This window comes from Pseudopipra pipra, chromosome 19 (assembly GCF_036250125.1).
Source record: "Pseudopipra pipra isolate bDixPip1 chromosome 19, bDixPip1.hap1, whole genome shotgun sequence".
NCBI lineage: Eukaryota > Metazoa > Chordata > Aves > Passeriformes > Pipridae > Pseudopipra > Pseudopipra pipra.
This window is the reverse complement of record NC_087567.1, coordinates 616,564-642,399: the sequence shown is the minus strand read 5'-3', so window position 1 is coordinate 642,399 and position 25,836 is coordinate 616,564. Positions and strand designations below refer to the sequence as shown.

Genomic DNA, 25,836 nt, shown 5'->3' with positions numbered 1-25,836 from the left:
GATGGATAAGGAATTGGCTGCATAGCTGCATCCAAGAAGTTATAGTCCAAGACTCAATGTCCAAGTGGAAATTAGTAGTGTCCCTCAGGGGTTCATACTGGAATCAATACTACTTGGTATCTTCATTAATGACATATTGAACTCTATCTAGCAAGGGAAGAGAATGGAGTTGAAATCACTTGAGAAGAGCCAGGGGCTGCTGAGACTTTAGCAAGAAACAGGGAAACACCAGTGTATTGTCCTAAAGAAATTAGGGCAAACTCCTCTAACAGGGGATGTGGCCCAGCTGAAGCACCTCTCTACCAGTGCCATAGTGTGGGAAACAAACAGAAGGAGCTGGTTGCCACTGCCCAGGTGGGCACTATGGCCTGATTGCTACCACAGAAACTTGTTGGGATGGATTGTGTGATTGGAATGCTCTGACTGACAGCTATAAACTGCTCAGAAAGGACAGTCAAGGAAGAAGAGGTGAGAGATTGCCCTGATAAGATGCATCCCCCTGTAAGCCATTATCCCTCACACTTGAGAAGTCATGGCTGTCTGATGAAGTTCCCACTGATTGAAAAAGGGGAAACAAAACCCCCACTTTTAAAAAGGGGCATAAGGAAGACCCAGGGAATTACAGACCACAGGCACCATTTGTTCTGACCTTGCCCCTGTGCTCTTCCCTGAGCTTTATCCTCTGAGCTCTTTTAGCAGTCAAAATGCCAATGACCAGGAGAAGAGCATGTTTAGAACTGACACTGTTTAAACAGCTCAAGTGACAGTACAAGATGCTTGTGATGGGGTGCAAGTGCTGGACTGAGGATGTATCAAAGTTGCACCACAGTTATGCAACAAAAGTCTGCTTTGAGTCCAGGAGGAAATTACTGGAAATGTAGCAATATAATCTATTGGTCCTACATCCAAGTTCTCCAAGTGCTTTGACTAATTGAGATTCTGTCCTTATGTTTCTAGACAAATTATTTATAGTCAATACATTCACAGCATTGGTAAGATACAAAACATTTCTATCTCCTTAAATCAAATGACAATTATGCCCTTAGTTCAGTTTGCCAGACAATGCCTTGCCAAATAATGTTTGCCAAAAAATGTTTTGACCGAAGAAAGAGGAAGAATCCGGAGCATCTGCCAACCAGACTCTATAAAAGTGTCTTTGCAGTGCTCTGCCCTGTCTCCTAGAACAGTTTCAAGGTAAGTGCACTGTGTCTAGTGATTTGCTGAAATTAAGTATCCCCCATTATTGCATATTATGCAATATGTTTTTCCCTTTGAAACTGGTCTCGAACTAAGTTTTTCCATCTGCTTTCAAGGCAGTCGTATATTTTCTATCTATACTCTTTTTTTATTATATTTCATATTAGAATAACAACGTTCCTTTAATGTATTTCATACTCTCAAATATGATGGTACAACCCATAAAGCCAAAGTACAATCTGCACAGTGTCCTAAGAAACAAATAACAAGAATTTTTAAAAGGTTATTCTATATTAATCAAAGATGAAACAATATTTTTCTCTTCTGGGTTTAAATCATTAAATACAAGGAAGGCAAATTTTGCCAGTTTTAGCAATTCTAGTATGTGCTACATTTGAAAGCATTGGAAAAGGTGTCCTTGCAAGCAAGATAAAGTAATGATCTGTGGATACTACATTTGTTTTGTTCCTCAGGGTTCTCTGCTGACGTGCCTTCAGTAAAGCGCAGACATGACGTCTGCAGATGCTGAGTTGGCCATCTTTGGGGAGGCGGCTCCTTACCTCCGAAAATCAGAAAAAGAGAGAATCGAAGCCCAGAACAAGCCTTTCGATGCCAAGACATCCGTCTTTGTGGTTCATCCTAAAGAATCCTTTGTGAAAGGGAAAATTGAGAGTAAGGATGCAGGCAAGGTCACTGTCAAGACTGAAGGGGGAGAGGTGAGTAAATGCAAGATTTACAAATAAAATGTCGTTCCCACTTTCGGTTCTTAGATGACATACATGAACCTCTCTATTCTTTGGCAGACCCTGACTGTGAAGGAAGATCAAGTCTTCTCCATGAACCCTCCCAAGTATGACAAAATTGAGGACATGGCCATGATGACCCACCTCCACGAACCCGCTGTGCTGTACAACCTCAAAGAGCGTTACGCAGCCTGGATGATCTACGTAAGTGGCAGCAGCAGCTTCCTTTGGGCAGCTGGAGGAACTGCTCTGCCAGGCCCAGGGGAAGCCAACGTGCTGTGTCCCTTCCTCGCAGACCTACTCGGGTCTCTTCTGCGTCACTGTCAACCCCTACAAGTGGCTGCCCGTGTACAACCCGGAGGTGGTGTTGGCCTACCGAGGCAAGAAGCGCCAGGAGGCCCCTCCACACATCTTCTCCATCTCTGACAACGCCTATCAGTTCATGCTGACTGGTGAGTTACTCAGTTTTCTTTAAAACTACTTGGCTGTGAACACTTGCAGAAGAGGAAAAAAAGTCTTTTCACTGCACAGTTTAGTTTAATGTTGTTGTGAGGGTGATGCTTTCTCATCATTGGAAATAGTGAGATTTTCCCTTGATTGAGGGTTGGGTTAGAGACCATTTACTCAAACCTGACATCCACAAATGCCTGGGCCCTGATGGGATGGACCTGTGAACTCTGAGGGAACTGGAGGACACCACATCTTGGCTTCTCTCTCTCATTTGAATGGTCATGGCAGTCTGGAGAGGATTGTGAGGACCAGAAAAAGCAAATGTCACAGGAGTCTTCAAAAAGGGCAAAAAGGAGGATCCAACGAGCTGCAGGGCTGTCAGCCTCACCTTAATCCCTGTAAAGGTGTTAGAACTGCTCATCCTGGAGGCCATCTCTAAGAATGAGGAATAAAAGAAGATGGTCAGGAGTAGTCAGCGTGGATTCACCAAATGGAAATCATGCTTACCTGACCTGATTGCCTTCTACATTGGGACAACTGCACGGAGGAGTGAGGGTGAGCAGTGGATGTTGTCTACCTGGACTTCAGCAAGGGTTTTGACACTGTTGCCTGTGATATCCTCATAGGCAAGCTCAGGAAGAGCAGGCTGGACAAGTAGATGGTGGATTGAGTACTGCCAAAATGGCAAGTCTTACAGGGCTTCAATAGTGACTCAGAGTCTACTTGGAGGTCTGTCAACTGTGGTGTCTCCCATGGGTCAATACTGGGCCCAGCACTGTTTAATTCCTCAATGACTTGGAGGAGGGGGTAGGTGCCTTCTAAACAAGTTTGCTGATGACACAAATCTGGGAGTAGTGGCTGATTCCCCTGAGGGCTGTGCATGTTACAGAGATGGGCAGAGAGAACCTGTCTGAAATTCAACACAAGTGGGTGCAGAGCCCTGCACCTGTGAAGCAACAACCCCCTGCAGCAGCACAAGCTGGGGGCTGATCTGTGGGAAAGCAGCTCTGTGAGGGGCCTGGGGGTCCTGCTGGAAAACAAGCTATCCACAAGCCAGCAGTACACCCAGTAAGATTCATTTCTGTAGAAGTCAAACCACCAGCAGTCTCTAAATCAACTACCGGGCACGTCAATTTATGTGACTTACGAAGATACAGAAGAAAGATGCACTCTTTTAAAAGACAAGTCTTGCCTTACAAAACTGATTATTTTAACAAAGGAGAGCTGGTTGAGGTAATCTGAATTCAATGAAATACTTCAGTACAGCTGCAAAGCAGCTATTCTTAACATATTTTTTATACTTGCATTCAGTAATAGTTATGGAATTGAGAAAATTCAAAAAGAACTGCTTAAAAATATGGAAGACATAGTAAAAATATTTTTTTACAGTTTTCATAGTGCAAAGATTTAATCAACGAAATCGCACAGGAATCTGTCCTAGGCCTTAAGTTGTTCAACATTTTTTAAAATGATCTGGAAATTATGACAATATTTCTGATTTGACTAAGTCCTTTAGGTCAGTAAAGATACAGTCTAATAGTGAAGAATTTCAAGGGGACTTTATGACATTAAGTTCTTATTCAGTGATGGTGCAACAAATTTTTGTGAACAAGAGTGTATAACAATTGGCACTGGGAAAAAAAACCCTCATTGACGAGAACTGCTGCTTCTGTTATAAATATCCTTAAATACTGCTTCAAACATTTTGTCTCAATAATAATAAATGTATGAGATAAAAAGTTGGAAATTGAAAATCACTGAGCAAGAAGTAGAGACCAAAACAGAAAGCATCATTATATCATGGTTGTTACAAAGGAGTATCTGCACCTTGTGTGCTGTGTGCATTTCCAGCCTTCCTTCTTCACAAAAGAACATTGTCAAATGAAAGAGGTCAAGATGAAGATGAAAAGGCTTCCCTAAGGTTAGAATAGGATGTCTGCACTGGTAACTGTAGAAAAATGATTTTTGCTACTTTATAAAGTTATGCATGGCATAGAGAAGGTGAATAGACAAGACAGAGTACAGGAAAAAACAAGCTTACCACGAGGAACATTTTTTTCCTTCATCATTAAATAGTTTAAAAATGCAGCAGATTGAATGATAAAAGTTGAAGCAACACAAAAAGAGGTGAGCATGGGTTAAAAAAGCAACCAGACAAAATTCTGGAAAGCAAACTCAGCTCAAGCTACTGCACACACAGATATCAAATTGAGGTCTGGAAGTATCAAAATTTCAATATTCTAGAGCATGAGAGACTGTTCTGGTAAAGATTTATGAAGTTTCCATGATTTTCTTTACGCAACAATCAACTGGCTACTGACATAAAAAACATTTAGGGGTCTTGCGGACTGATGAGGAGTACTTGTTGCTTCTGTTGTAAAGCTTATGAGAAACACATGACCCAGTTCACCTCAGCTGACTGATAGATCATTTACTCAGCAATTATACAAAACTGCCCCTTAGCTGAAATCATTTTCATAAAGAAAATGAGCAGGTTGACATGAAGAGAATACCTAGAAAAAGAAGCACATTTGCTACACCTGCCAAGCATATCAGGGCTGACATATCAGCTTCCCAGCTGCAGCTGGGAACATTAAAATGTTTGAAAGTGGTGACAGTAGAGACATTTATGAAAGGAATTAGCTGCCTATTGCCAGTGCACTAATAATCTCTTCATTTCTGTCTCTTCCCCAGATCGGGAGAACCAGTCCATCCTGATCACGTACGTACACCCCCTGCTCGGGTCCCTGAGGGGCTGCCCAGGGCCAGGGCCCCTCCTGCCTGACCACACGCTCTCTGCTTCTCTCCTTGCTCTGACAGCGGAGAATCCGGTGCCGGGAAGACTGTGAACACAAAGCGTGTCATCCAGTACTTTGCAACAATTGCAGCCAGCGGGGAGAAGAAAAAGGAGGAGCAGTCAGGCAAAATGCAGGTGAGTCAGGAAGAACAGACTGGACACTTGGGCTGTCATTGCCCTGTTGACTCAACACAGTCAGTGAATAATTTTCCCCCTGCAGGGGACGCTTGAGGATCAAATCATCAGCGCCAACCCACTGCTGGAGGCCTTTGGAAACGCCAAGACCGTGAGGAATGACAACTCCTCGCGCTTTGTGAGTTGGTGACTTGGACAAAATCTCTCCCTCTCATGGCAGGGCAAGTGATGCCTGAGCAGGTCTCCATGTAAAGGAGATGTCAGAAGAAACCATACAGGCTGAAATGCTGCTGCTTCTCCTTAACAGGGCAAATTCATCAGAATCCACTTTGGGCCCACAGGCAAACTGGCTTCTGCTGACATTGAAACTTGTAAGAGACTCTCCTGGACTGGTCCAATGCCTTCCCAAATTCCCACCTCCATGTGCATTGCTGTGCCTAACTCTTTCAACCTTCCTGGGCAGATCTGCTGGAGAAGTCCAGAGTCACTTTCCAGCTCAAGGCGGAAAGAAGCTACCACATCTTTTATCAGATCATGTCCAACAAGAAGCCAGAGCTAATTGGTAGGAAGGAGCATTATGGCTTTTTGAGGATGAACCCTGAGCAACAGTTCCCTCTGTCACTTGCTTGGCAAAACTAAGCCTGTGCCTTGCCTCTTCCTGCTTTCAGACATGCTTCTCATCACCACCAACCCTTATGATTTCCACTATGTGAGTCAAGGGGAGGTCACTGTTCCCAGCATTGATGACCAGGAGGAGCTGATGGCAACAGATGTGAGTAACACAGCAAAAAGGTCTCTACTGTGCATATCTTGAGGGTGACATCAGTGACCCACTAAGGACATGTATTCAAATTCATGCTTTTTTACTGCAGAGTGCCATTGATATCCTGGGCTTTACTCCTGATGAGAAAACAGCCATCTACAAGCTGACAGGGGCTGTCATGCACTATGGGAACCTGAAGTTCAAGCAGAAACAACGAGAGGAGCAGGCAGAGCCTGATGGCACAGAAGGTATCAGCAAATTCAGTGACTGATTTGTTTAAAGCACTTGTCTGACTCCAGAGGTGATATGTTAAGCCTCCAAAGACAGACCTCTGTTGGGCTGAGTCTCCACATACAACACCGAGAAACCCATCTTTGTATATAGTCCATCTAAATGCAGAGGTGTTTTCTCAGCTATGGGAAGTTCCATTATTCTGTCCAGTGATTGTCTTTCTCTCTCTCGAAACCCTTCAACCATTAAGAAACCATGATGTCCAGTTGTATTTTTGGTGAAATAACTCCCCTAAGCTTTGCTACCCAGAAATGCACGTGGCCACCGCATGCTCACCTCATGCATTACTAGAGGCTTTTGGGATTCTTCTGGGAAATTCCAGGTTCAAGCTACTCCTATCTAAGCCATACCTTTTCTTGCTTTCAAAGAAGGCCATCATTAGCTTGCACAATTCACATTCCTTCCCAAGCTTTCTGTATGGGATCAGATCAATGCTTTTCCATTCCTAAAATATGAACACCATCCATGAAATACTTTTCTCTTCCTTTCCCCATCTCTAGTGGCTGACAAGGCTGCCTACCTGACGGGCCTTAACTCAGCTGAATTTCTGAAGGCCTTGTGTTATCCCCGAGTCAAGGTTGGGAATGAGTATGTGACCAAAGGTCAAAACGTGACACAGGTAAAATCTGGAGGTTGACAATGCATGGCTTGAGGGAGTACATGAGCATTCTTCTGTGACCCCGGGAGGGAACTCTGGTCCTGTCTCCTCTGCTTTAGGTGAACAATTCAGTGGGTGCCCTGGCAAAGGCTATGTTTGAGAAGATGTTCCTGTGGATGGTTGTTCGCATCAACCAACAGCTGGACACGAAGCAGCCCAGGCAGTACTTCATTGGTGTGCTGGACATTGCTGGCTTCGAGATCTTTGATGTAAGGAACAAGGATTTGACACCCTAGTCAAGTGAGGAGCGAGGAGGGGTCATGAGAACTCAGACACACTTTTTGAGAGGATTCAAAAGTTTATCCTTCTCATCTGATGTTTTCTAGGAACCCCTCCCTCTTCTCTGTCACTGTAGCCCCCTCAAAAGGCTTTGCTGACAAACACCAATTCTAACATTGCCTTTCTGGCAAACAGAGGCCCATGAGCTCACAAAGGCTTTGCAAACAGAGAGAGAGCTCGAGGACCAAGGCTCACACAGCTTTGGGCCAAAGGGCTGGATGCTCTTGGAAAACCAAGGAAAGGCTGTGCCGTGGGCAAGCTCCCAGCATGTTTCCTGAGCACAGAAACCCCCAGATTATTGATGCGAGGGCAGAGAAATCCTTGGGTGGGACACTGAGGAGGTTTCCACTGTCCAGGAGGTCAGAAACCTGCAACACATACCCAATGGAGCAGCTGAGGTTACCAAAGGATTTGCTGTTGAGTAGCACAGGGAAAAAGAATTGTAGCTTGATTTCAGAGGTAACGATAAAAAAATCCTTCAAGGCTAGGGAGTGGTGCAATAGAAGCCCTGCTAAGGAAACACAGGCTGAGACAGTAGGGTTGGGGATGGTGTTTCAGCTGTGGAACTTCAACCAGCCTTAGGAGAATGCCAGCAAAGGCCTGTGGTGTTTGGCACGCTTTGAGAACCCGTGCACCTTTCCTTGCTTTGGGCAGTTCAACAGCTTTGAGCAGCTGTGCATCAACTTCACCAATGAGAAACTGCAACAGTTCTTCAACCACCACATGTTCGTGCTGGAGCAGGAGGAGTACAAGAAGGAGGGAATTGAGTGGGAGTTCATTGACTTTGGGATGGACCTGGCTGCCTGCATTGAGCTCATTGAGAAGGTACCTCTCCCATACACATGTATGATGAATGCTGGAATTATGTGATGTTTCTGAGGCAGGTTCAGCTCAGAGCCAGACATGCAGCATCAGTTAAGCAAAATATTTTGCACTGAAATTTAGTTTCGTCTGGGGAAGAGAAAAGGGGAAATGCACCTCTGTGTCATCAGTCCTGCATTTTCTGGTCTTCAAGCTCGGAAAAGTAGCCTGGACTCCCACCAAGAGTGAGAGTGCTTTTAAAACAAAGCAAAGTCAGTCTCCTTTTCTTTTTCCTTTGAAGGCTCAAATATGAAGTCCACAGACAAATCTGGGCAATAAGTATCATCTCACTGGACCTCCCACAACCACAGGGCCTCTTGTGGCTCTTTTCCCAATTACGTTTCTGTTTAGCACTGCTCCCTCTAATTCTGCACCAATTCCAATGTGCAGTTCCATGAAGACTGGCTGCAGGGAGGCAAAGGGAAGGCAGAAATAGGCTCCCTGCCTGAGAACAACTCCTGACAAAGCCAGGCCCTCATCCAGGCTGGGATGCTAAAGCACCCCAGTAGTACCTCTGATGTTCGTAGCACAGGCTTCTTGTCACTGTCATAGAATCACAGAGTGGTCTGGGTTGGAAGGGAACCTAAAGAACATCTCGTTCCAACCCCCTGCCAGAGAGGGACACCTTGCCCTAGACCAGGTTGGTCAGTGTCCCATCCAATGTGGCCTTGGACATTTCCATTATCATCTTTATTTGTCATTTCCTGTGATACCTTCCAGCCCATGGGCATCTTCTCCATCCTGGAAGAGGAGTGCATGTTCCCCAAGGCAACTGACACCTCTTTCAAGAACAAGCTCTATGACCAGCACCTGGGCAAGTCCAACAACTTCCAGAAGCCCAAGCCTGCCAAAGGCAAGGCTGAGGCCCACTTCTCCCTGGTGCACTACGCTGGCACAGTGGACTACAACATCACTGGGTGGCTGGAGAAGAACAAGGACCCCCTGAATGAAACTGTCATTGGGCTGTACCAGAAATCATCTGTGAAGACCTTGGCCTTACTCTTTGCCAACTATGGTGGAGCAGATGCAGGTCAGTTCAGTGAAAATTGTATTTTTAGTGTGGGACAAATTTTTCTCAGATTTAAAGCCACAAACACTAAAATTCTAAAGCTACTTTGTGTTCTGTATTTCCTAATTGCAATATCCACATTCTAATACTTTTTTTTTTTTTTACTTTGATACACAGACAGTGGTGGTGGTGGCAAGAAAGGAGGCAAGAAGAAGGGTTCTTCTTTCCAGACTGTCTCTGCTCTTTTCAGGGTAAGAGCAGAATCCATTGCCTCATTAAAATATCCTCTGAAATAACACAGGAATTTAGTGGAATTGATATAAGAGGAGATCCCTCTAATTCCTGGAGAAGACCCAGATTCATATTTATAGAAATTTTACACCAAAATAATCATGCATTTCTTGTATTTCAAGACACAGAAGGAAACACTCACTTTTTACATGAACATCATAGTCAGCATGAGATTATTCCTCAATTTAATCTAAACTTCACCTTGCAATCTCACAGGAGAATTTAAACAAGCTGATGGCCAACCTGAGGAGCACCCACCCTCACTTTGTACGGTGCATCATCCCAAATGAAACAAAAACACCTGGTAAGGACATCCAAGAGGAGGAAAACTTGAGCAGCAGAAGCTCCTTTCCTGAGTGTCAGAGAGCAGGGTAGTCACTAATGCTGGTCTTTGTCAGGTGCCATGGAGCACGAGCTGGTGCTGCACCAGCTGCGCTGTAACGGCGTGTTGGAAGGGATCAGGATCTGCAGGAAAGGGTTCCCCAGCAGAGTCCTCTATGCTGACTTCAAACAGAGGTAAGAGCACTGCACCTTTCCGCCCGTTCAGACCAAGCCTGATCATCTTAAAAACTTGAAACATTTTACATTGGCATGTTTAATTGTGAAATTATGATTTATTTTATGTTGATTGTAGGATTCTCTTGGGTTCTGAGATAATGGTGTGAAAGGTTCACTTTCACTGTCTTGAGAGGATGCCCTCTCTAAAAGCTGACATTACTCAGCTATTGCTGAGTAGGCTGTGAGCTTCAGTCACAGTTTCAGAAATGTGCATTTCTTCATGTTCTGCTTTCTTCTGCAGATATAGAGTGCTTAATGCCAGTGCTATCCCAGAGGGTCAGTTCATGGACAACAAGAAGGCTTCTGAGAAGCTTCTTGGGTCCATTGATGTTGACCACACCCAGTACAGATTTGGTCACACCAAGGTAGAATGAAGTCCTGTATTCAAACACTGTGTCCCCCAGCCATGCACTACCCAAGACCAATGTATTACAATCTTGCCTTTTTTCAAGGTGTTCTTCAAAGCTGGGCTGATAGGTGTGCTGGAGGAGATGAGAGATGAGAAACTAGCAGAGATCATGACCATGATACAAGCCAGGTGCAGAGGTTTCTTGATGAGAGTCGAGTACAAGAGAATGGTGGAAAGGAGGTAGATACTTCTCAATCATTTGTTGTGTTCTACTGGTAGTTGGCTAATTGAGTCTAATTTCACCAAACACAGAATATACAGTAACCATGTGAATTCATTTTCAGGGAGTCCATCTTCTGCATCCAGTACAACATTCGTGCATTCATGAACGTCAAACACTGGCCCTGGATGAAGCTGTTCTTCAAGATCAAGCCCTTGCTGAAGAGTGCAGAGTCTGAGAAGGAGATGGCCAACATGAAGGAAGAGTTTGAGAAAACCAAGGAAGAGCTTGCAAAGTCTGAGGCAAAGCGGAAGGAACTGGAGGAGAAAATGGTAGCACTGGTGCAGGAGAAAAATGACCTGCAGCTCCAAGTGCAGGCTGTGAGTATCACTGTTTGTTTCTCCGTGGAAAAAGAATGATAAACTGTCAGAAGGCATCTTATCCTATGCAGTAACTCGCAGGAACTGATGGGTAGTAGAAAACAGTCTAAATCACACCTTCTAAGGCACTGTAATGCTGAGGAAACAGGCACTGGCATGGGCAGGGTGAGACCTATGGCAGCCCCACACGACACTCATCATTCCTGCTGTCTGAGGAAAGAGCCATGAAACAGCAGCCAACATGTGCTGCACATCTGAGAGCTCTGAACTGGAAGGGAAACAGCTTTCAAAAAATGCTTCTGTCTAATGCAGTAAAGGCAAACCAGGGAAGCACACACTTTTCCCATCTACAGCTACACTAGAAGGCCTTGATTACTTTCAGAAACACAGATACTTCCCATTCAAACTCAATTAGGAAAAGGCAGTTTCTTAACACCAAATGAAGTGGTCAACTAGTTAAGGAAATGCTTGATGTGGTCTTTAAAGAAGCCACAGAGGTAGATGAGGGCAAGAACTTTATTGGTCTTGCAGCAATTTTAATGCCTGTAGGAAAGTGATAAGTACCTTTCTCAACTAATATATTGTCAGAAATGTAAAAGCCATTACATCCCAAATATTTTAAGACTTTTGTTGAGACAATTAAAAAGAAAAAGCTGCTAGATGCATTTTCCATCAGAAAAAAAAAAACACTAAGCCCTTGCTCCTGACGAAATTAGTGATGGAAGTAACCACTGTTAGGTTGTGCTTTTGTGTTTGTGCTATGAAGCATTGTCATGGGCACTCAACCAGCGAGGCATATTTAGGAGACACAGAAATTATAGAATAAATATTGATTCCAAATGATGAGGTTTACAGTAAACACCAGTCAAGATCTTCCAGTTGCTGGACTTGAAAGTCAGGTTCAGCTCCCATTTTAACACAAGCCTACTCAGTGATACAAAAGACAGAGCACAGAAAGTTCAAAATACTGCAACCCACAAAATTCTGTCTCCCCACCAGGAAGCAGATAGCCTGGCTGATGCTGAGGAAAGGTGTGACCAGCTCATCAAAACCAAAATCCAGCTGGAAGCCAAAATTAAGGAAGTGACTGAAAGGGCTGAGGATGAGGAGGAAATCAATGCTGAGCTGACAGCCAAGAAGAGGAAACTGGAGGATGAATGTTCAGAGCTGAAGAAAGATATTGATGACCTTGAGCTAACACTGGCCAAGGTGGAGAAGGAAAAGCACGCCACTGAAAACAAGGTACACACACAGGGAGTCACATTAAAGGGTCAAAAAATCATTGTTTCTAGGAGCAAAGGAGCAACCTAAGGATGTGTTGGCTTTCAAGCACATGAGCTGGGCCTGACCTAAGCAGTGAAAAGAAAAGTGCAACTTGTGGCTAAGCACAGCAGAGGGAGAATTTCCCTGAATCACCAAGCAAGTTTTCAACTGAATTTTGATAATTGCTCATATTTGTAGGTGAAAAACCTCACAGAGGAGATGGCAGCCCTGGACGAGACCATCGCCAAGCTGACAAAAGAGAAGAAAGCCCTCCAAGAGGCCCATCAGCAGACCCTGGATGACCTGCAGGTAGAAGAGGACAAAGTCAATACACTGACCAAAGCCAAGACCAAGCTGGAGCAGCAAGTGGACGATGTAAGCCCACGGACACACAGCAGGAACAGACAGGTATGGAGTTTGAGCTGGCTGGTGGAGCACTCATGGCCTTGTTCTGTGTAGCTGGAAGGGTCCCTGGAGCAAGAGAAGAAACTGCGCATGGACCTGGAGAGAGCCAAGAGGAAACTGGAAGGAGACCTGAAGCTGGCCCAGGACAGCATCATGGATCTGGAGAATGATAAGCAGCAGCTGGATGAGAAACTGAAGAAGTGAGTGTGGCCCTGGGGCACCTCAGTGCTGGGCTGCAGCTCTTGTCTTCTTCCTTTGAGCTGTAACCCACTTTGCTTTGCCCAAAGGAAAGACTTTGAAATCAGCCAGATCCAGAGCAAAATCGAGGATGAACAAGCCCTGGGCATGCAACTACAGAAGAAGATCAAGGAGCTGCAGGCAAGTGTCTGCCCTTCCCCTGCCTGCCCCAGGCTCAGCTCAGGGAGGAGGAGGGCACGGGTGTGAAGGGTCCCTCGTGTTCTCCAGGCCCGTATTGAGGAACTGGAGGAGGAAATCGAGGCCGAGCGAACCTCTCGCGCTAAAGCAGAGAAGCATCGGGCTGACCTGTCCAGGGAGCTGGAGGAGATCAGCGAGCGCCTGGAAGAAGCAGGAGGGGCGACGGCAGCTCAGGTGGAGATGAACAAGAAGCGGGAGGCAGAATTCCAGAAGATGCGCCGGGACCTCGAAGAGGCCACGCTGCAGCACGAAGCCACGGCTGCCGCCCTGCGCAAGAAGCACGCGGACAGCACAGCTGAGCTGGGGGAGCAGATCGACAACCTGCAGCGCGTCAAGCAGAAGCTGGAGAAGGAGAAGAGCGAGCTCAAGATGGAGATTGATGACTTGGCCAGTAACATGGAGTCTGTCTCCAAAGCCAAGGTATGGAATTGCAGTAGAACATGCTCGCAGGGCCAAGGTGTGGCACAAAGGCTGCATCTACCAGTCACATTCCCATAGACAATATCCCTGCTGTGAGAATGAGGCAGAGTGCAGGCGTTCATCTCCTTCCCTTCCCTGTGTTTGCTCCCTAGGCAAACCTGGAGAAGATGTGTCGCACACTGGAAGATCAGCTGAGTGAGTTAAAAACGAAGGAGGAGCAGAATCAGCGCATGATCAATGACCTCAATACTCAAAGAGCTCGTCTGCAGACAGAGTCAGGTGAGACATCCTCATTCCTCAAGTGCAGTGGGAGGACCTGCACGCCATGAGCACACCTTTGGGTGCAACGTGACAGCTGGTATAACCTCTCAGGCCACTCCTGGTTACATGGCTTTACAGGCAGAAAGGGTCATAGGATTAATAGTCTGGTTCCCTTTTTTCCCTTTACCCTTCCCAGGTGAATATTCCCGCCAGGTGGAGGAAAAAGATGCTCTGATTTCTCAGCTGTCTAGGGGCAAGCAAGGATTTACCCAACAGATTGAGGAACTCAAGAGGCATCTAGAGGAAGAAATCAAGGTATGGAAGCACCCTAGTGTCCACAGCCTGGGTCACCCCTGGATAATCTGGAGAATCCTATAGTCTGACCCAAGACAGGTTCCATGTTCTTTCCCCAAACACCTGTAGGACTGGAGGGAACACCAATAGTACACAAACTTCTACTCGTGAGCTGGAGAGGGAAGGATGTGTGATGCTTTAGATGCTGGAGGAAGCACTCCACAAGGCTTTCTTGCCATTCTGATGATCCTCTCTAAGACAGGATTCAGCCACACATGTCAAAACATTTACACAAACAGCTGATTACTGTCCCCAGAGCACCTGTCACTAACATGTCCTGATCCTCCAGACACATCAGTAAGGGCTCCATCAGATGCCAGCTCTCTTATTTGCCTAATTAGAGGTTCATTCTAATTTCACTGCCAATTTCGGTGTCAAGAGGCATCTCAAGACAAGTGTTGGAGTTACCCACGCTCATGTCCCCACAGGCCAAGAACGCCCTGGCCCACGCCCTGCAGTCCGCTCGCCACGACTGTGACTTGCTCCGGGAACAATATGAGGAGGAGCAGGAAGCCAAGGGGGAGCTGCAGCGCGCCCTGTCCAAGGCCAACAGCGAAGTGGCCCAGTGGAGAACCAAATACGAGACGGACGCGATTCAGCGCACGGAGGAGCTCGAGGAGGCCAAGTACGTGGGGAGTGGGATGAGAAATGACTGCAGAAGACTGAGAGCGGTCAAGGGAAATGGGAGTCTCTGAGTGGGCTGAGACAGGGCTGGGATGAAGGCAGGGATATACTGTCTTTGTGTGCAAAGCAGATAGAGGGGAGGAGGAAAAAAGTGTATATTGGAAGGGAAGGCATAGGCTTTAGGGCTAGAAGTGCAAAGACAGGCCTAATGCACACAGAAAGGACAGATCCTTTAGGATCTGTGAAAAGTGCTCAGCTCAAACCCCCCAAAGTGGCCAACTGCCCTCTCATGGCAGTGCAGAACTGACTCCCTTCTAAGCTCTAAGCTGCCACTGTGCTCATCTCCTCCCAGGAAGAAGCTGGCACAGCGCCTGCAGGATGCAGAGGAACACGTCGAAGCTGTCAATGCCAAATGTGCCTCCCTGGAAAAGACAAAGCAGAGGCTGCAGAATGAAGTGGAGGACCTGATGATTGATGTGGAGCGATCCAATGCAGCCTGCGCTGCTCTGGACAAGAAGCAGAAGAACTTTGACAAGGTCTTTTGGGCTCCAGCCCTGGGACTCCTGGGCAGAGCCTCCCCCCGGGATGGCCACATCCCTACTCACGCCCCGTTTCTCTTCAGATCCTGGCAGAATGGAAGCAGAAGTATGAGGAAACGCAGGCTGAGCTGGAGGCCTCCCAGAAGGAGTCCCGCTCCCTCAGCACGGAGCTGTTTAAGATGAAGAATGCCTATGAGGAGTCCTTGGACCACCTGGAAACAATGAAGCGGGAGAACAAGAACTTGCAGCGTAAGTCCCTGGCCCTCTGCTCTGGGATGGGCTTTCTCACCAGCTGAGCATTGCTGCGGGGTCTGTGCCTGCAGCTCTGCAAAGATGCCTGTCACCCTGGTGGGACAGGGCCCTTCCCATTCTGCTCTGGGCCTGAGCAAGCCTTTTTTCTTTGTTCCCACAGAGGAGATTTCCGACCTCACGGAGCAGATTGCGGAGGGAGGAAAGGCAATTCATGAGCTGGAGAAAGTCAAGAAGCAAGTTGAGCAGGAGAAATCTGAACTGCAAGCGTCCCTGGAGGAAGCTGAGGTACACACTACTAAAAATTATTGTAAATGTTTTGGAGATGGGGCAGAAAAAGAAGCCTAGGTTTCATTAAGACCCCCGTTAAAGATTGCTTAGAAAGTAAGTGGTTGTCTAAGTCACTGTTCCTGATGCATATCCAGGCCTCTCTGGAACATGAAGAGGGGAAGATCCTGCGCCTGCAGCTGGAGCTCAACCAGGTGAAGTCTGAGATTGACAGGAAGATAGCAGAGAAAGATGAGGAGATTGACCAGCTGAAAAGGAACCACCTCCGAGTTGTAGACTCCATGCAAAGCACCCTGGATGCTGAGATCAGGAGCAGGAATGAAGCCCTGAGGCTGAAGAAGAAGATGGAGGGAGACCTGAATGAAATGGAGATCCAGCTCAGCCATGCCAACCGCCAGGCTGCCGAGGCACAAAAGAACCTGAGAAACACACAGGGAGTGCTCAAGGTCTGTTCAGCAAAACTACAGATAGAGAGACCCCTGATATTTTTGGCACCCAAGCACACACTGATGCCTTGTAATTCCTCTTGTCTCTCTTACAGGACACCCAGCTACACTTGGACGATGCTCTCAGGACCCAGGATGACCTGAAGGAGCAGGTGGCCATGGTGGAGCGCAGAGCAAACCTGCTGCAGGCTGAAGTTGAGGAGCTACGGGCAGCCCTGGAGCAGACGGAGCGGTCGAGGAAACTGGCTGAGCAGGAGCTCCTGGATGCCACTGAACGTGCACAGCTCCTCCACACCCAGGTCAGGCATTGCTGGAAATTAATCCCATCCACAAGGGATAAAAAAGAGGGAGATTGTCCCGCACCTTGTAAGTGTGTAAACACTTGCTGAAATGTGCTGTCCCCCCAGCCAGCCTCTAATGCCCGGTTTAACGCAAGTCTCTTGCATTAAAAATTTTCCTAAACTCTACTTGCACTTTCAGGCCTTGGTGTGCAGGCATTTGGACTGACAGCACCATTCCTGTCTTTCCTGTTGCACAGAACACCAGCTTGATCAACACCAAGAAGAAGCTGGAGACAGACATTTCTCAGATTCAGAGCGAAATGGAGGATACGATCCAGGAGGCCCGCAATGCTGAAGAGAAGGCCAAGAAGGCCATCACAGATGTGAGTCGGGGCTCCTTTCATTGCTGATGGGGGATGTATTCTCCCCAAAATGTCTCCAGCCTCACAAGGGCTTTGACCTCTTGCTCTGCTCAGGCGGCCATGATGGCAGAAGAGCTGAAGAAGGAGCAGGACACCAGTGCCCACCTGGAGAGGATGAAGAAGAACCTGGACCAGACAGTGAAGGACCTGCAGCACCGTCTGGAAGAGGCAGAGCAGTTGGCCTTGAAAGGAGGCAAGAAGCAAATCCAGAAGCTGGAGGCCAGGGTGAGTAGGGCTGTGTTGGTGCATGAGTGACCCCATCCCTTGGAGAGACACCTCAAGGGAAGCTGCAGGGACGGGCTTCTCATTGCAGGTGCGGGAGCTGGAAGGGGAGGTTGATGCTGAGCAGAAGCGCAGCGCTGAAGCCGTGAAGGGTGTGCGCAAGTACGAGAGGAGGGTGAAGGAACTCACCTACCAGGTAAGGCTGGAGGCCTCCTTGGGCTTGGACAGAGTTTTCTCACAGCAAGTCTCATTTTGCACACACCATCCCCAAGGGGATTTCCTAACCCTGTGGGATGCAGAACCAAGAATTCATTCTCCTTCCTCCTTACCATCTCCTCTAGTCTGAGGAAGACAGGAAGAATGTTCTCAGGCTGCAGGATCTGGTGGACAAGCTGCAAATGAAGGTGAAATCCTACAAGAGACAGGCTGAGGAAGCTGTAAGTATTGCTGGAAGAATGGGCAAGGGCCACCTTCCATTGGGGCAGCACAGGCACTGAATGAGGCTGAACACCAGGAAAGGGGCTTGAAAGAAACTCCCAAGACACAACAGCCTTGGCCTCGCTGTTTTGCTGTCGTGTCATGAGGCCTTGGTGAGCCCTGGGCACTTTGCAGTCAGGGATGAACTGAGGCAAGTTCTACAGCCTGTTTCATATGAGAGATCAGAGCAAACAAACCCAGGGGCCACATCCACTCACTGAGAAGTTCCTGAATCTCTGCTAATAGTCAGCAGCAGAATGCTTCAGGATCTTTCTCAGCCTGATAAGTGACACTGATAATCAGGCAGCAAGTAGTGGGAGAACAAGAGCACAAGTGACAAATCCAAGTGACAAAGCTGTTCCTCACATATGACACAGTCCTGGTGATGCTTTTCCCAGAGGGGTCCTGGGAAGGGGAGGATGAGGAGGTTGGGGTGAGCTGACATGTGAGCAGTGGTGGGAGGGGGATGGAGGTTTGTGCCTCCTCCCAGGGAAGAGCTGCAGCCCCACAAGGCCGAGGTGCAGGAGGAGTGAAATCCCTGCCCTGGGCTCCTCACCACCAACTCCCTCTCCCCACACAGGAGGAGCTCTCCAATGTCAACCTCTCCAAGTTCCGCAAGATCCAGCACGAGCTGGAGGAAGCCGAGGAACGGGCTGATATTGCAGAGTCACAGGTCAACAAGCTCCGAGTGAAGAGCCGGGACATGCATGGGAAGAAGATAGAAGAGGAAGAGTGAGGATGTCACAAAGCAGCAAAGTGACCTGAGGGCTGCACAAAATGTGAACTCTCTGTCACTTCCTTCAATCATTAGTCTTTGTAGCCATTTCAATGCGTAGATGATAAAACTTGTAGATTCCTTTCTGTGAACACCATGAGCAATGTTTTCATTTGTTTCTGGTTTTAAAGGTTAGATCTGTATCACCATTAGTCTTTGATCACAGTCTTGCCTTTTAATACCTCTGTTCACCCATGTCACAACACAGCTTTTAGTCATCTAGTTCCTTACTACTTGTCCCTTCTTTATTTCTTAGGAACTGAGTTATGAATAGAAATTTAACATCACATGAAGAGAAATCAAGGACAAGAATTCTTGACTGAACTCCTGTGAGTTCAGTCTTCCTACTGTTGTATCCCAGACAACATCTTATATTCACCCATACAGCACCTCAGCACCTTCCAGCTGTGCAACTGGCAGGTGTGAGCTGCTCCTCTTGCTGGCCTTTATCCAAGACAGACTTGTGGAGGGCTGATAACCAAAAGAGTTTATGTGTTTTTGTGAAGCTGACAGAAGGTGTTCTTTCATCTCCACTATTTTTGCTTGATTTTAATTAGAAGACCATTCCCATGGACTAAAACTGGAGAAGGTTGGTGACAGTTCTCTGATAATTCCTTTAATTCCTATAAATCAGATCAATGTCTACAAAAGCTGAGTTTCTAGCACACTACTCTGAAACTCCACCCTGCCTGGGGGAATCTTTCTTTCCTCGTGAGAAAGCCCAGCTGTGCAGTGTGGTGCTTTCCCTACTGACAGTGTAGAAACCCAAGGCCTTGACTAGAGTTTTTCTCACTTGCTTATGGCAAGAGAGGTCAGAGTAGACAGCGAGAAGAGAGAGCTTGCAGTATCCCATTAGAGGAAGGGAAATACAGTTCATTAGTAGCTGTCATTTCCTGCCTGCACTACTGATTTTCCATTCAATGTGCAGAAGCTGTAACAAAGAAGCTGGGCAGACAAATGGCAGCTTGATTCTGGGCCTGAGCAGAGATCCATTTAAACTGACAATGAGGACTTGAGAGCAGTGGTAGAAAGCCCTCATGTTCAGTTTCAGTCACTGCCTGTTGGAGCAGAGCTCCCAGGGCTGGAGTTCACTGCCACAGCCACAGCTTCTGAACTCCCAGTGAGCCCTGGATCAAGCACATGTAACACCTCACAGAAAGAGTTGGTATGGGCAACTGTGGACAGATAGTTTATGTCCTTCCAAAGGGAGCATTCTGTTAAATTCAACTCAGTCTTATATGTGAAACAACCCAGAAACCTTTGAGAGGATAGATGAGCACATGGACAGAGAAATCCAGCTGATAAAATCAACTGGAATTTCCAAAACCTTTCAGCAAGGTATCCCAACAAAGGCTCTTATAGAAGTGATGAAGCTATGGGATAAGAAGGAAGCTTCTCACTCAGAATCCTGAAAAGACACAGAATGAAAGAGTTATTTGTGCCTGGGGCCTGTGTTATTCAAGCTATTGATAAAGCAAGGAAAAGCAGGGAACACAATGTTTCCCAATGACATGACTCTATTCCAGGCACCAAGGGCACCCAGGACAGCACTTGAGGGTAAAAAGCCTGCTACTATTTGGGAGATTGGATTTCAGCCTCTACTCCTGTTACGGCCTGCCCCACAAGGCAGAAGTAACTTTTGTTTTTCTGCTAATAAATCCCTTGGGGTGAATTGAAGCAAATCGATACTATATGATCAGTGTTTACATATATATATATATATATATAATACATATACATGTATATGTATATGTATATGTATATGTATATGTATATATAGGGTTTACTTTAGTACAATTTGGTTGCAAAGGAAAACAGATATGTAGCCATTTTGGTTATTATTTACAGTTATATGGCAATCTAAAGGCATAAAGATATCACCCAAGAAAATGGGTAAGGGAAAAGAGAGAGAGAATAAGAGTTAAAAGGTGTAAGGGAAAAGATGGAAAGAAAGAGAAAAAATAAGAGGTTATGTTCACCGCCAGATGTCTCTGACAAAGTTGGTTATTGTCCCTGGTGTCTTAGTCTGTCAGGGAATGGTGGGGGAAAGAAGCCCACAAAACATAAAGTACAATGGGTTTATATACCCTCAGACCCCTCCTGGTGCCTCTCCCATGTGTGTGTGGGTGCTGTTTCTGCAGAGGTATGCTGGTTTTGCAGAGGCTAGAGGTGCTGGGTTTTGCACAGTCTTTATAAGGCTTGGATGGGAGGTGCTTCAAGGCCCCTCTGCTAAGAGCGAGCCTTCTCTGGGGGACTGATGGGTGTGTGCACACAAGGCCTCCTTTGACATGGCCTGGCTCAGAGGGATAAATACACCACACCCAGAGACTCACCCACGTGCCTCCACAAACCTCCAAATCCATCCAAAAGGAGGCTGCCAGTCATAACACAGCTACCAAACGAGGTAGCCCAAGAAGACACAGATATATACACATAGTTATTGAATCCCATTGTTTTTATGCAAGAGATGTGTGGGTTGCCACAGTAACAGCACTACTGGACTTCCCTAGGAAAGCTGGGAGAAATACAGGCTAGCATATACAAAAACTTTGGAATTGGAGACCAAAGGAGTAAAGTTAAGCTTAGCTAATGTGTGAGGCCGAGAGCTGTGTGGTGTGGTTTACATGCTGGAGGGAAGAGTTCTTGAGACAGGGACCTTGACAGGCTTGAGAGGTGGGCACATGTGAACCTCATTAAGTTCAACAAGGCCAAATGCAAGGTTCTGCAGGTGTGATGGGGCAATCCCAAGCACAAATACAGGCTGGGCAGAGAATGGAATGACAGAAGCTCTGAGGAGAAGGGCTTGGAGTCACTCATGGTCTCCCTTTAACCTCACTCAAAACACACCAGTAATCACAGTATTTGCCCCACTGAAGTGGATGTGAAAATGGAACTGTGAACTCAATCAAGGCCCACCAGGATCTTCACTGTACACACACAGAAGCAGGGCTAAGGGACATTCTGCCACTCACCTCCATCCAGTCTGGAAACTTGTAAACTCATCAGCTCCATTTTCTGAGGAATGCAGCTCATTTGGAAAACCCAGTATTTCTAGTTATTCTTACGGAACAAATTCAATCTGTGCTGTGCTTCACCTTTAAAGATCTGAAGAAACTTCTAAGGGGCAGTGAGTGTTCTGCTCACTCAGAATACTGATAGTCATCAACCAGCACCCAAAATACTGACAGGTACAGGTGTGAAGAAGAGCTGCCCAGCAAAGTCTGCTTGGGAATGCTGGACCTCGGTGACTGAGGTAAAGCAGGAAACACAAGGACATCAGGCCTTCTGCTGTTGAGCTGCCAGGTCACTCACTGCCTGTTTGCACAGCTTAATGATGGCCACAGTCACATGATACTATGATTGCACTTACTGAAAATAGCACAGGGCCAAGGAACCAGTGGAGGTAAAAGGCAACCAAGAAATTTCAGAAGGCACTATCAGGATGAAAAATAAAATATGAGAAAAGGAAATGACAAATTGGAGAAAAACATGTAACACTTAATCTCACAGTGAAATGCCCCGAAAATACTCCTAGGCACCTTCAGTGCACTTACGTGGCACATTCTGAGGAATGTTTTATCAACATAACCATGTACTTCCTTAAATTTACACAATAAATCCCAAGGTGTGTTACTTATAACACCTCTGTCAGTGAATTCTGATCTGTCCCATGTACTAATGCTCTCCTGATGAATCTGGGACTGAGAATGTCCACTGAGCAAGCAGATAATCAGCACCTGAGTAAAACAACATTGAATAAGACACTGAAAATTACTCTTTGTTGACTTAAGATTTGTTATCATACGTGGAGAAGAGGAGCCATTTTCTTCTGACATGCTGTTTTTTGAATCAGGCTGCTGTCACCTGCTAAATGCTGATGCAAATTGAGGAAATCATTGCTTTATAAGAGCCCATAAAGGATGATCTCTCAGAGAAAGTTTTAAATAAGTGCAGCTGGTGTGTTCCCCATATGGATTGCAGAGGACTGCGGATCTCTGATTATCTGAAAAAGAAATACCACACTGTCTCTCCTCAGCACAAAAGCAACATTCCAGGAATAGTATCAGCAAAAAGAATCAGTAACAGGATTTGGAAATCTATTGCATTGACAATTTTGTCAGAGAATCTCAATTCAGCTGCTCTGTTCTATGAATCCCTCTGGAACTCCAGGAATGTGCTGCCAGTGCCCTCAATTCCTTTGTCTATGTCATTAATGAAGATGAAGATATTCAGTGACAGTGGTCCCAATACGGACCCCTGAGAGACACCACTGGTCACTGATGTCCATCAATACTTTGAGCCATTGACCACGACCCTCTGGATATGACTGTCCAACCAATTTCTAATGCACCTAAAGTCCACTCATTAAATCCATCTCTCTGTGTGGGGGACCATGTCAAAGGCTTTACAGAAGTGCAGATAATTTACATCTGTAGCTCTTCCCTTATCCACTGTTGTGGTTAGTCCATCATAAAAAGCCGCTAGGTTGGTCAGGCAGTATGTTCCCCTGGTGAAGCTGTGCTGGCTGTCCTGAATCCCCTCCCTGTCCTCCATGTGCATTAGCAGAGATTCTTGGAGGATCTGTTCCAGGACCTTCCCAGGCACAGCGATGCAGATGACAGGTTGCCTGAGTCCTCTTTTCTATCCTTTTTAAAGATGGGGACAATATTTCCTTTTTTCCAGTCACCTGGGACTTCACCTGACTGCCATGGCTTTGCAAATATCATGGAGAGTGGCTTGGCAACTACATCAGCCAGTTCCCTCAGGACTCTGGGATACCTCTCGTCAGGTCCCACAGACTTATGTAGGTTCAGGTTACTCACATGGTCACAAACTTGATCTTCTCTTACAGTGGGAGGACTTTGCTCCCCCGATCCCCATCCTGCCATCCATCCCCCCAGGAGGGGTGGGGAGAGAGGTTGCCAGTGAAGACTGAGGTAAAATAGTTGTTGAGTACCTCAGCCATCTCCTCATCTGTTGTTACCAGCTTGTCAGCATTGTTTATTGGGGGGGGGGGTAGCACCTTCTTTGACCTTGTTTAGAGCTCAAATAATGTCCTTGTCCCTTGGGTTAATTTCAGACCTTGAGCTACAAGCCTCCTGGAGAGAAAGGTGTGTTCCCAGCAATCTTTAGTGGGGTGAGCAGGGAATCTTCTCAGGACAGGGAATGCAAGCACTGCTAGAGCACCTCAACGCTATGGCAGCTGTGCTACCTGGTGACATGTCACCATCATTGCTTCATTTCTGACCTGTTTCCTTCCCTGTTCTTACTCAAGAGGCCTATTGCCCTCCTCACCCACCCTGTAGCAGGAGCTGTCCGGTTGCTTTCATGTCTAACGGAAAGTGCATTCAGAGTGTTGCCTTCTCAGCCAAGACCCACCGCCCAGCAGCAGCAATTGCTTCCAGAGAAGTCAGCTGAGAACATAAGAAGTGTCTGAGGCACTGGGCAACTTGGGCATCCACTCAGGTACAGCCCACCTACAAATTAAGGGTCTGTCCTCCGTCCACTCCTCTTACCTTTCCAGTTAGATTGATCCTTCTTCACTGAGATGCTGTCTTTTTCAGGCTGCAGGAAGCCATGTAAGAATGTCACCACTAGAAAGAGAAAATATGACCAATAGAAAAAGCTGTTAATCAAATTCCCTAAAGGAAAAAATAACTCACTTCTGTTTTCCCTGCTGTGAGGTCAGGGAAGACCTGCAGAAATTGGTCCACGAGTGGAGAAGCAGCATGAGGAGATGGCAGAAGGCCATTTAGATCTCTTCATGGTTATTCTGAGACAGGATATATCTTAACCAAATAACCCACAAACACCTATATGGAGTAGACATGGTATGCTAGGTGTGGGGAGAGCACCCTTCCTATTAAGTCCACATGACTACTGCCCATCAGGAAAACAAACAGGCTCCAGCATCAGCCATGTCTTAGCAGAAGGGCAAGGAAGAGTTTTCCTCTAAGGGATTAGGGTGCTGGCACTTCTGTTCAACTTGGGCCAGCATTCCTAGGGGTTCTTCATTTACACACAGGATGGCTGTTTGAAGAAACACTGCTCAAGTGGAGGCTGGGCATTACGTGTCACACTGCCCATGGGGTCTCAGAATGCCTAACAAATAGGAATGCATATACGTAGCTGGCGGTGTGAACTTAACTGACTGTGAGTAGAGTCAGGGAGAGGTAATGAGCTGACTTCCATTCAGATTTAGAAAGAAAAATGTCCCAAGACACCATTTGTAGGTGGGAAGGAGGTTGGGAGATATGTAAAGGAGAACTCAGAAAACTGAAGACAGCACATTCCAGAAAGGAAATGGCCTTAAACTGACACAGGGGAGATTTAGATTAGATATTGGAAAAAAAGCATTCAAAAGAATTCATTGTTAGGGTGATCAGACATTGGACTAGGCTGCCCAGGGAAGTGGTGAAGTCACCACCCCAGAAGCATTCCAGAGGCATCTGAATCTGGAGCTGGGTGGTGTGGTTTAGTGGTTTATGAATTACAGTGGTACTGCTGGGTGTGGACAGTCGAACTGGGTGATCTTGAACGTCTCTTCCAACCTTGATGGTTCTATGACTCTTTGATTCTTCAATCCTATGAGATATATATATATAAAATTAAGCTATTAGAGAGCATCTGAAGGAGGGCAACAAAGATAGGGAAGGTCCTGGAGGGAAAGCTGTGTGAGGACACTGAGGGCACTTGGTGTGTTCAGCTGGAGGAAACTGAGGGGAGACCTCACTGCAGTTCCACCTTCCTGGGCAGGGGCAGAGGAGGGGCAGGGACTGAGCTCTGCTCTGGGGGGACCAGGGACAGCAGCCAGGGAATGGCTGGAGCTGTGTCAGGGCAGGCTCAGGTTGGATCTCAGCCAAAGGTTCTTCCCCCAGAGGCTGGTTGGGCTCTGCCCAGGCTCCCCAGGGCAGTGGACACAGCCCCAAGGCTGCCAGAGCTCCAGGAGGGTTTGGCTGATCCTCTGGGGCACAGGGGGTGACTCTTGGGGATGGTTCTGTGCAGGGTTCAAACTCAGCATATTCTAGGATTCTGTGATTCTGTATTCCATATATATGCATATACATGCAGCATAACTGACAACCATTGGAAACCTGCACTTCTTGCACTTTTATCTCTGTTCATGCTGGAAATGCTTGAGTTCAGTGCTGAGCAAATGCCATCTCTACTTGTTACTGGAGAGAAGTTTACATATACCTTTATTTTTTTCACTGAAGAAGTGCCATATAAAGTCACCCATGAGAGACATCATCCCATTTACCCTGTGGGTAGGAAATAAGGGAGTGAGGGAGGGAGGAAGGAAAGAAAGAAGGAAGGAAGGAAGGAAGGAAAGAAGGGAAAGAAGGGAAAGAAGGAAGGAAGAAGGAATTGTTGATGCTTTGATGACACACTAC

At 46.6% G+C, this 25,836-nt stretch overlaps 1 protein-coding gene and 1 long non-coding RNA gene across 3 annotated transcripts in view; one reads left to right on the top strand and one right to left on the bottom strand.

Annotated features, from left to right (window-relative positions):
• LOC135424399 (uncharacterized) overlaps positions 1-25,836 on the bottom strand; it is a 95,048-nt gene that overhangs the window by 65,086 nt on the left and 4,126 nt on the right. For both annotated transcript variants that reach the window (XR_010435184.1, XR_010435185.1), the window contains exon 4: positions 23,959-24,036. This is a non-coding gene — a long non-coding RNA (uncharacterized LOC135424399). The remainder of the gene's footprint in view (positions 1-23,958; positions 24,037-25,836) is intronic.
• On the top strand, positions 1,671-18,534 carry LOC135424389 (myosin heavy chain, skeletal muscle, adult-like). The gene is made up of 38 exons (XM_064675581.1): positions 1,671-1,913; positions 2,001-2,144; positions 2,236-2,392; positions 5,085-5,112; positions 5,211-5,322; positions 5,408-5,500; positions 5,630-5,693; positions 5,786-5,884; positions 5,991-6,094; positions 6,195-6,333; positions 6,877-6,995; positions 7,094-7,243; positions 7,968-8,138; positions 8,895-9,204; positions 9,361-9,434; positions 9,691-9,778; positions 9,873-9,990; positions 10,274-10,397; positions 10,485-10,621; positions 10,726-10,981; positions 11,981-12,223; positions 12,443-12,619; positions 12,704-12,849; positions 12,937-13,027; positions 13,115-13,504; positions 13,657-13,783; positions 13,962-14,080; positions 14,548-14,744; positions 15,096-15,279; positions 15,366-15,531; positions 15,695-15,819; positions 15,957-16,265; positions 16,361-16,564; positions 16,804-16,929; positions 17,023-17,193; positions 17,282-17,386; positions 17,532-17,627; positions 18,248-18,534. The coding sequence occupies exons 1-38, from the start codon at positions 1,707-1,709 to the stop codon at positions 18,401-18,403; spliced, it is 5,826 nt and encodes a 1,941-aa protein (XP_064531651.1). The 5' UTR covers positions 1,671-1,706; the 3' UTR covers positions 18,404-18,534.

Excerpts from the sequence above, each read along its gene's own strand:
- LOC135424389 (XM_064675581.1), top strand. The coding sequence starts at position 1,707 with ATGACGTCTGCAGATGCTGAGTTGGCCATCTTTGGGGAGGCGGCTCCT. Across the intron at positions 5,113-5,210 it reads AACCAGTCCATCCTGATCAC|CGGAGAATCCGGTGCCGGGA; the intron begins GTACGTACACCC and ends TTGCTCTGACAG. Across the intron at positions 9,779-9,872 it reads AAATGAAACAAAAACACCTG|GTGCCATGGAGCACGAGCTG; the intron begins GTAAGGACATCC and ends GGTCTTTGTCAG.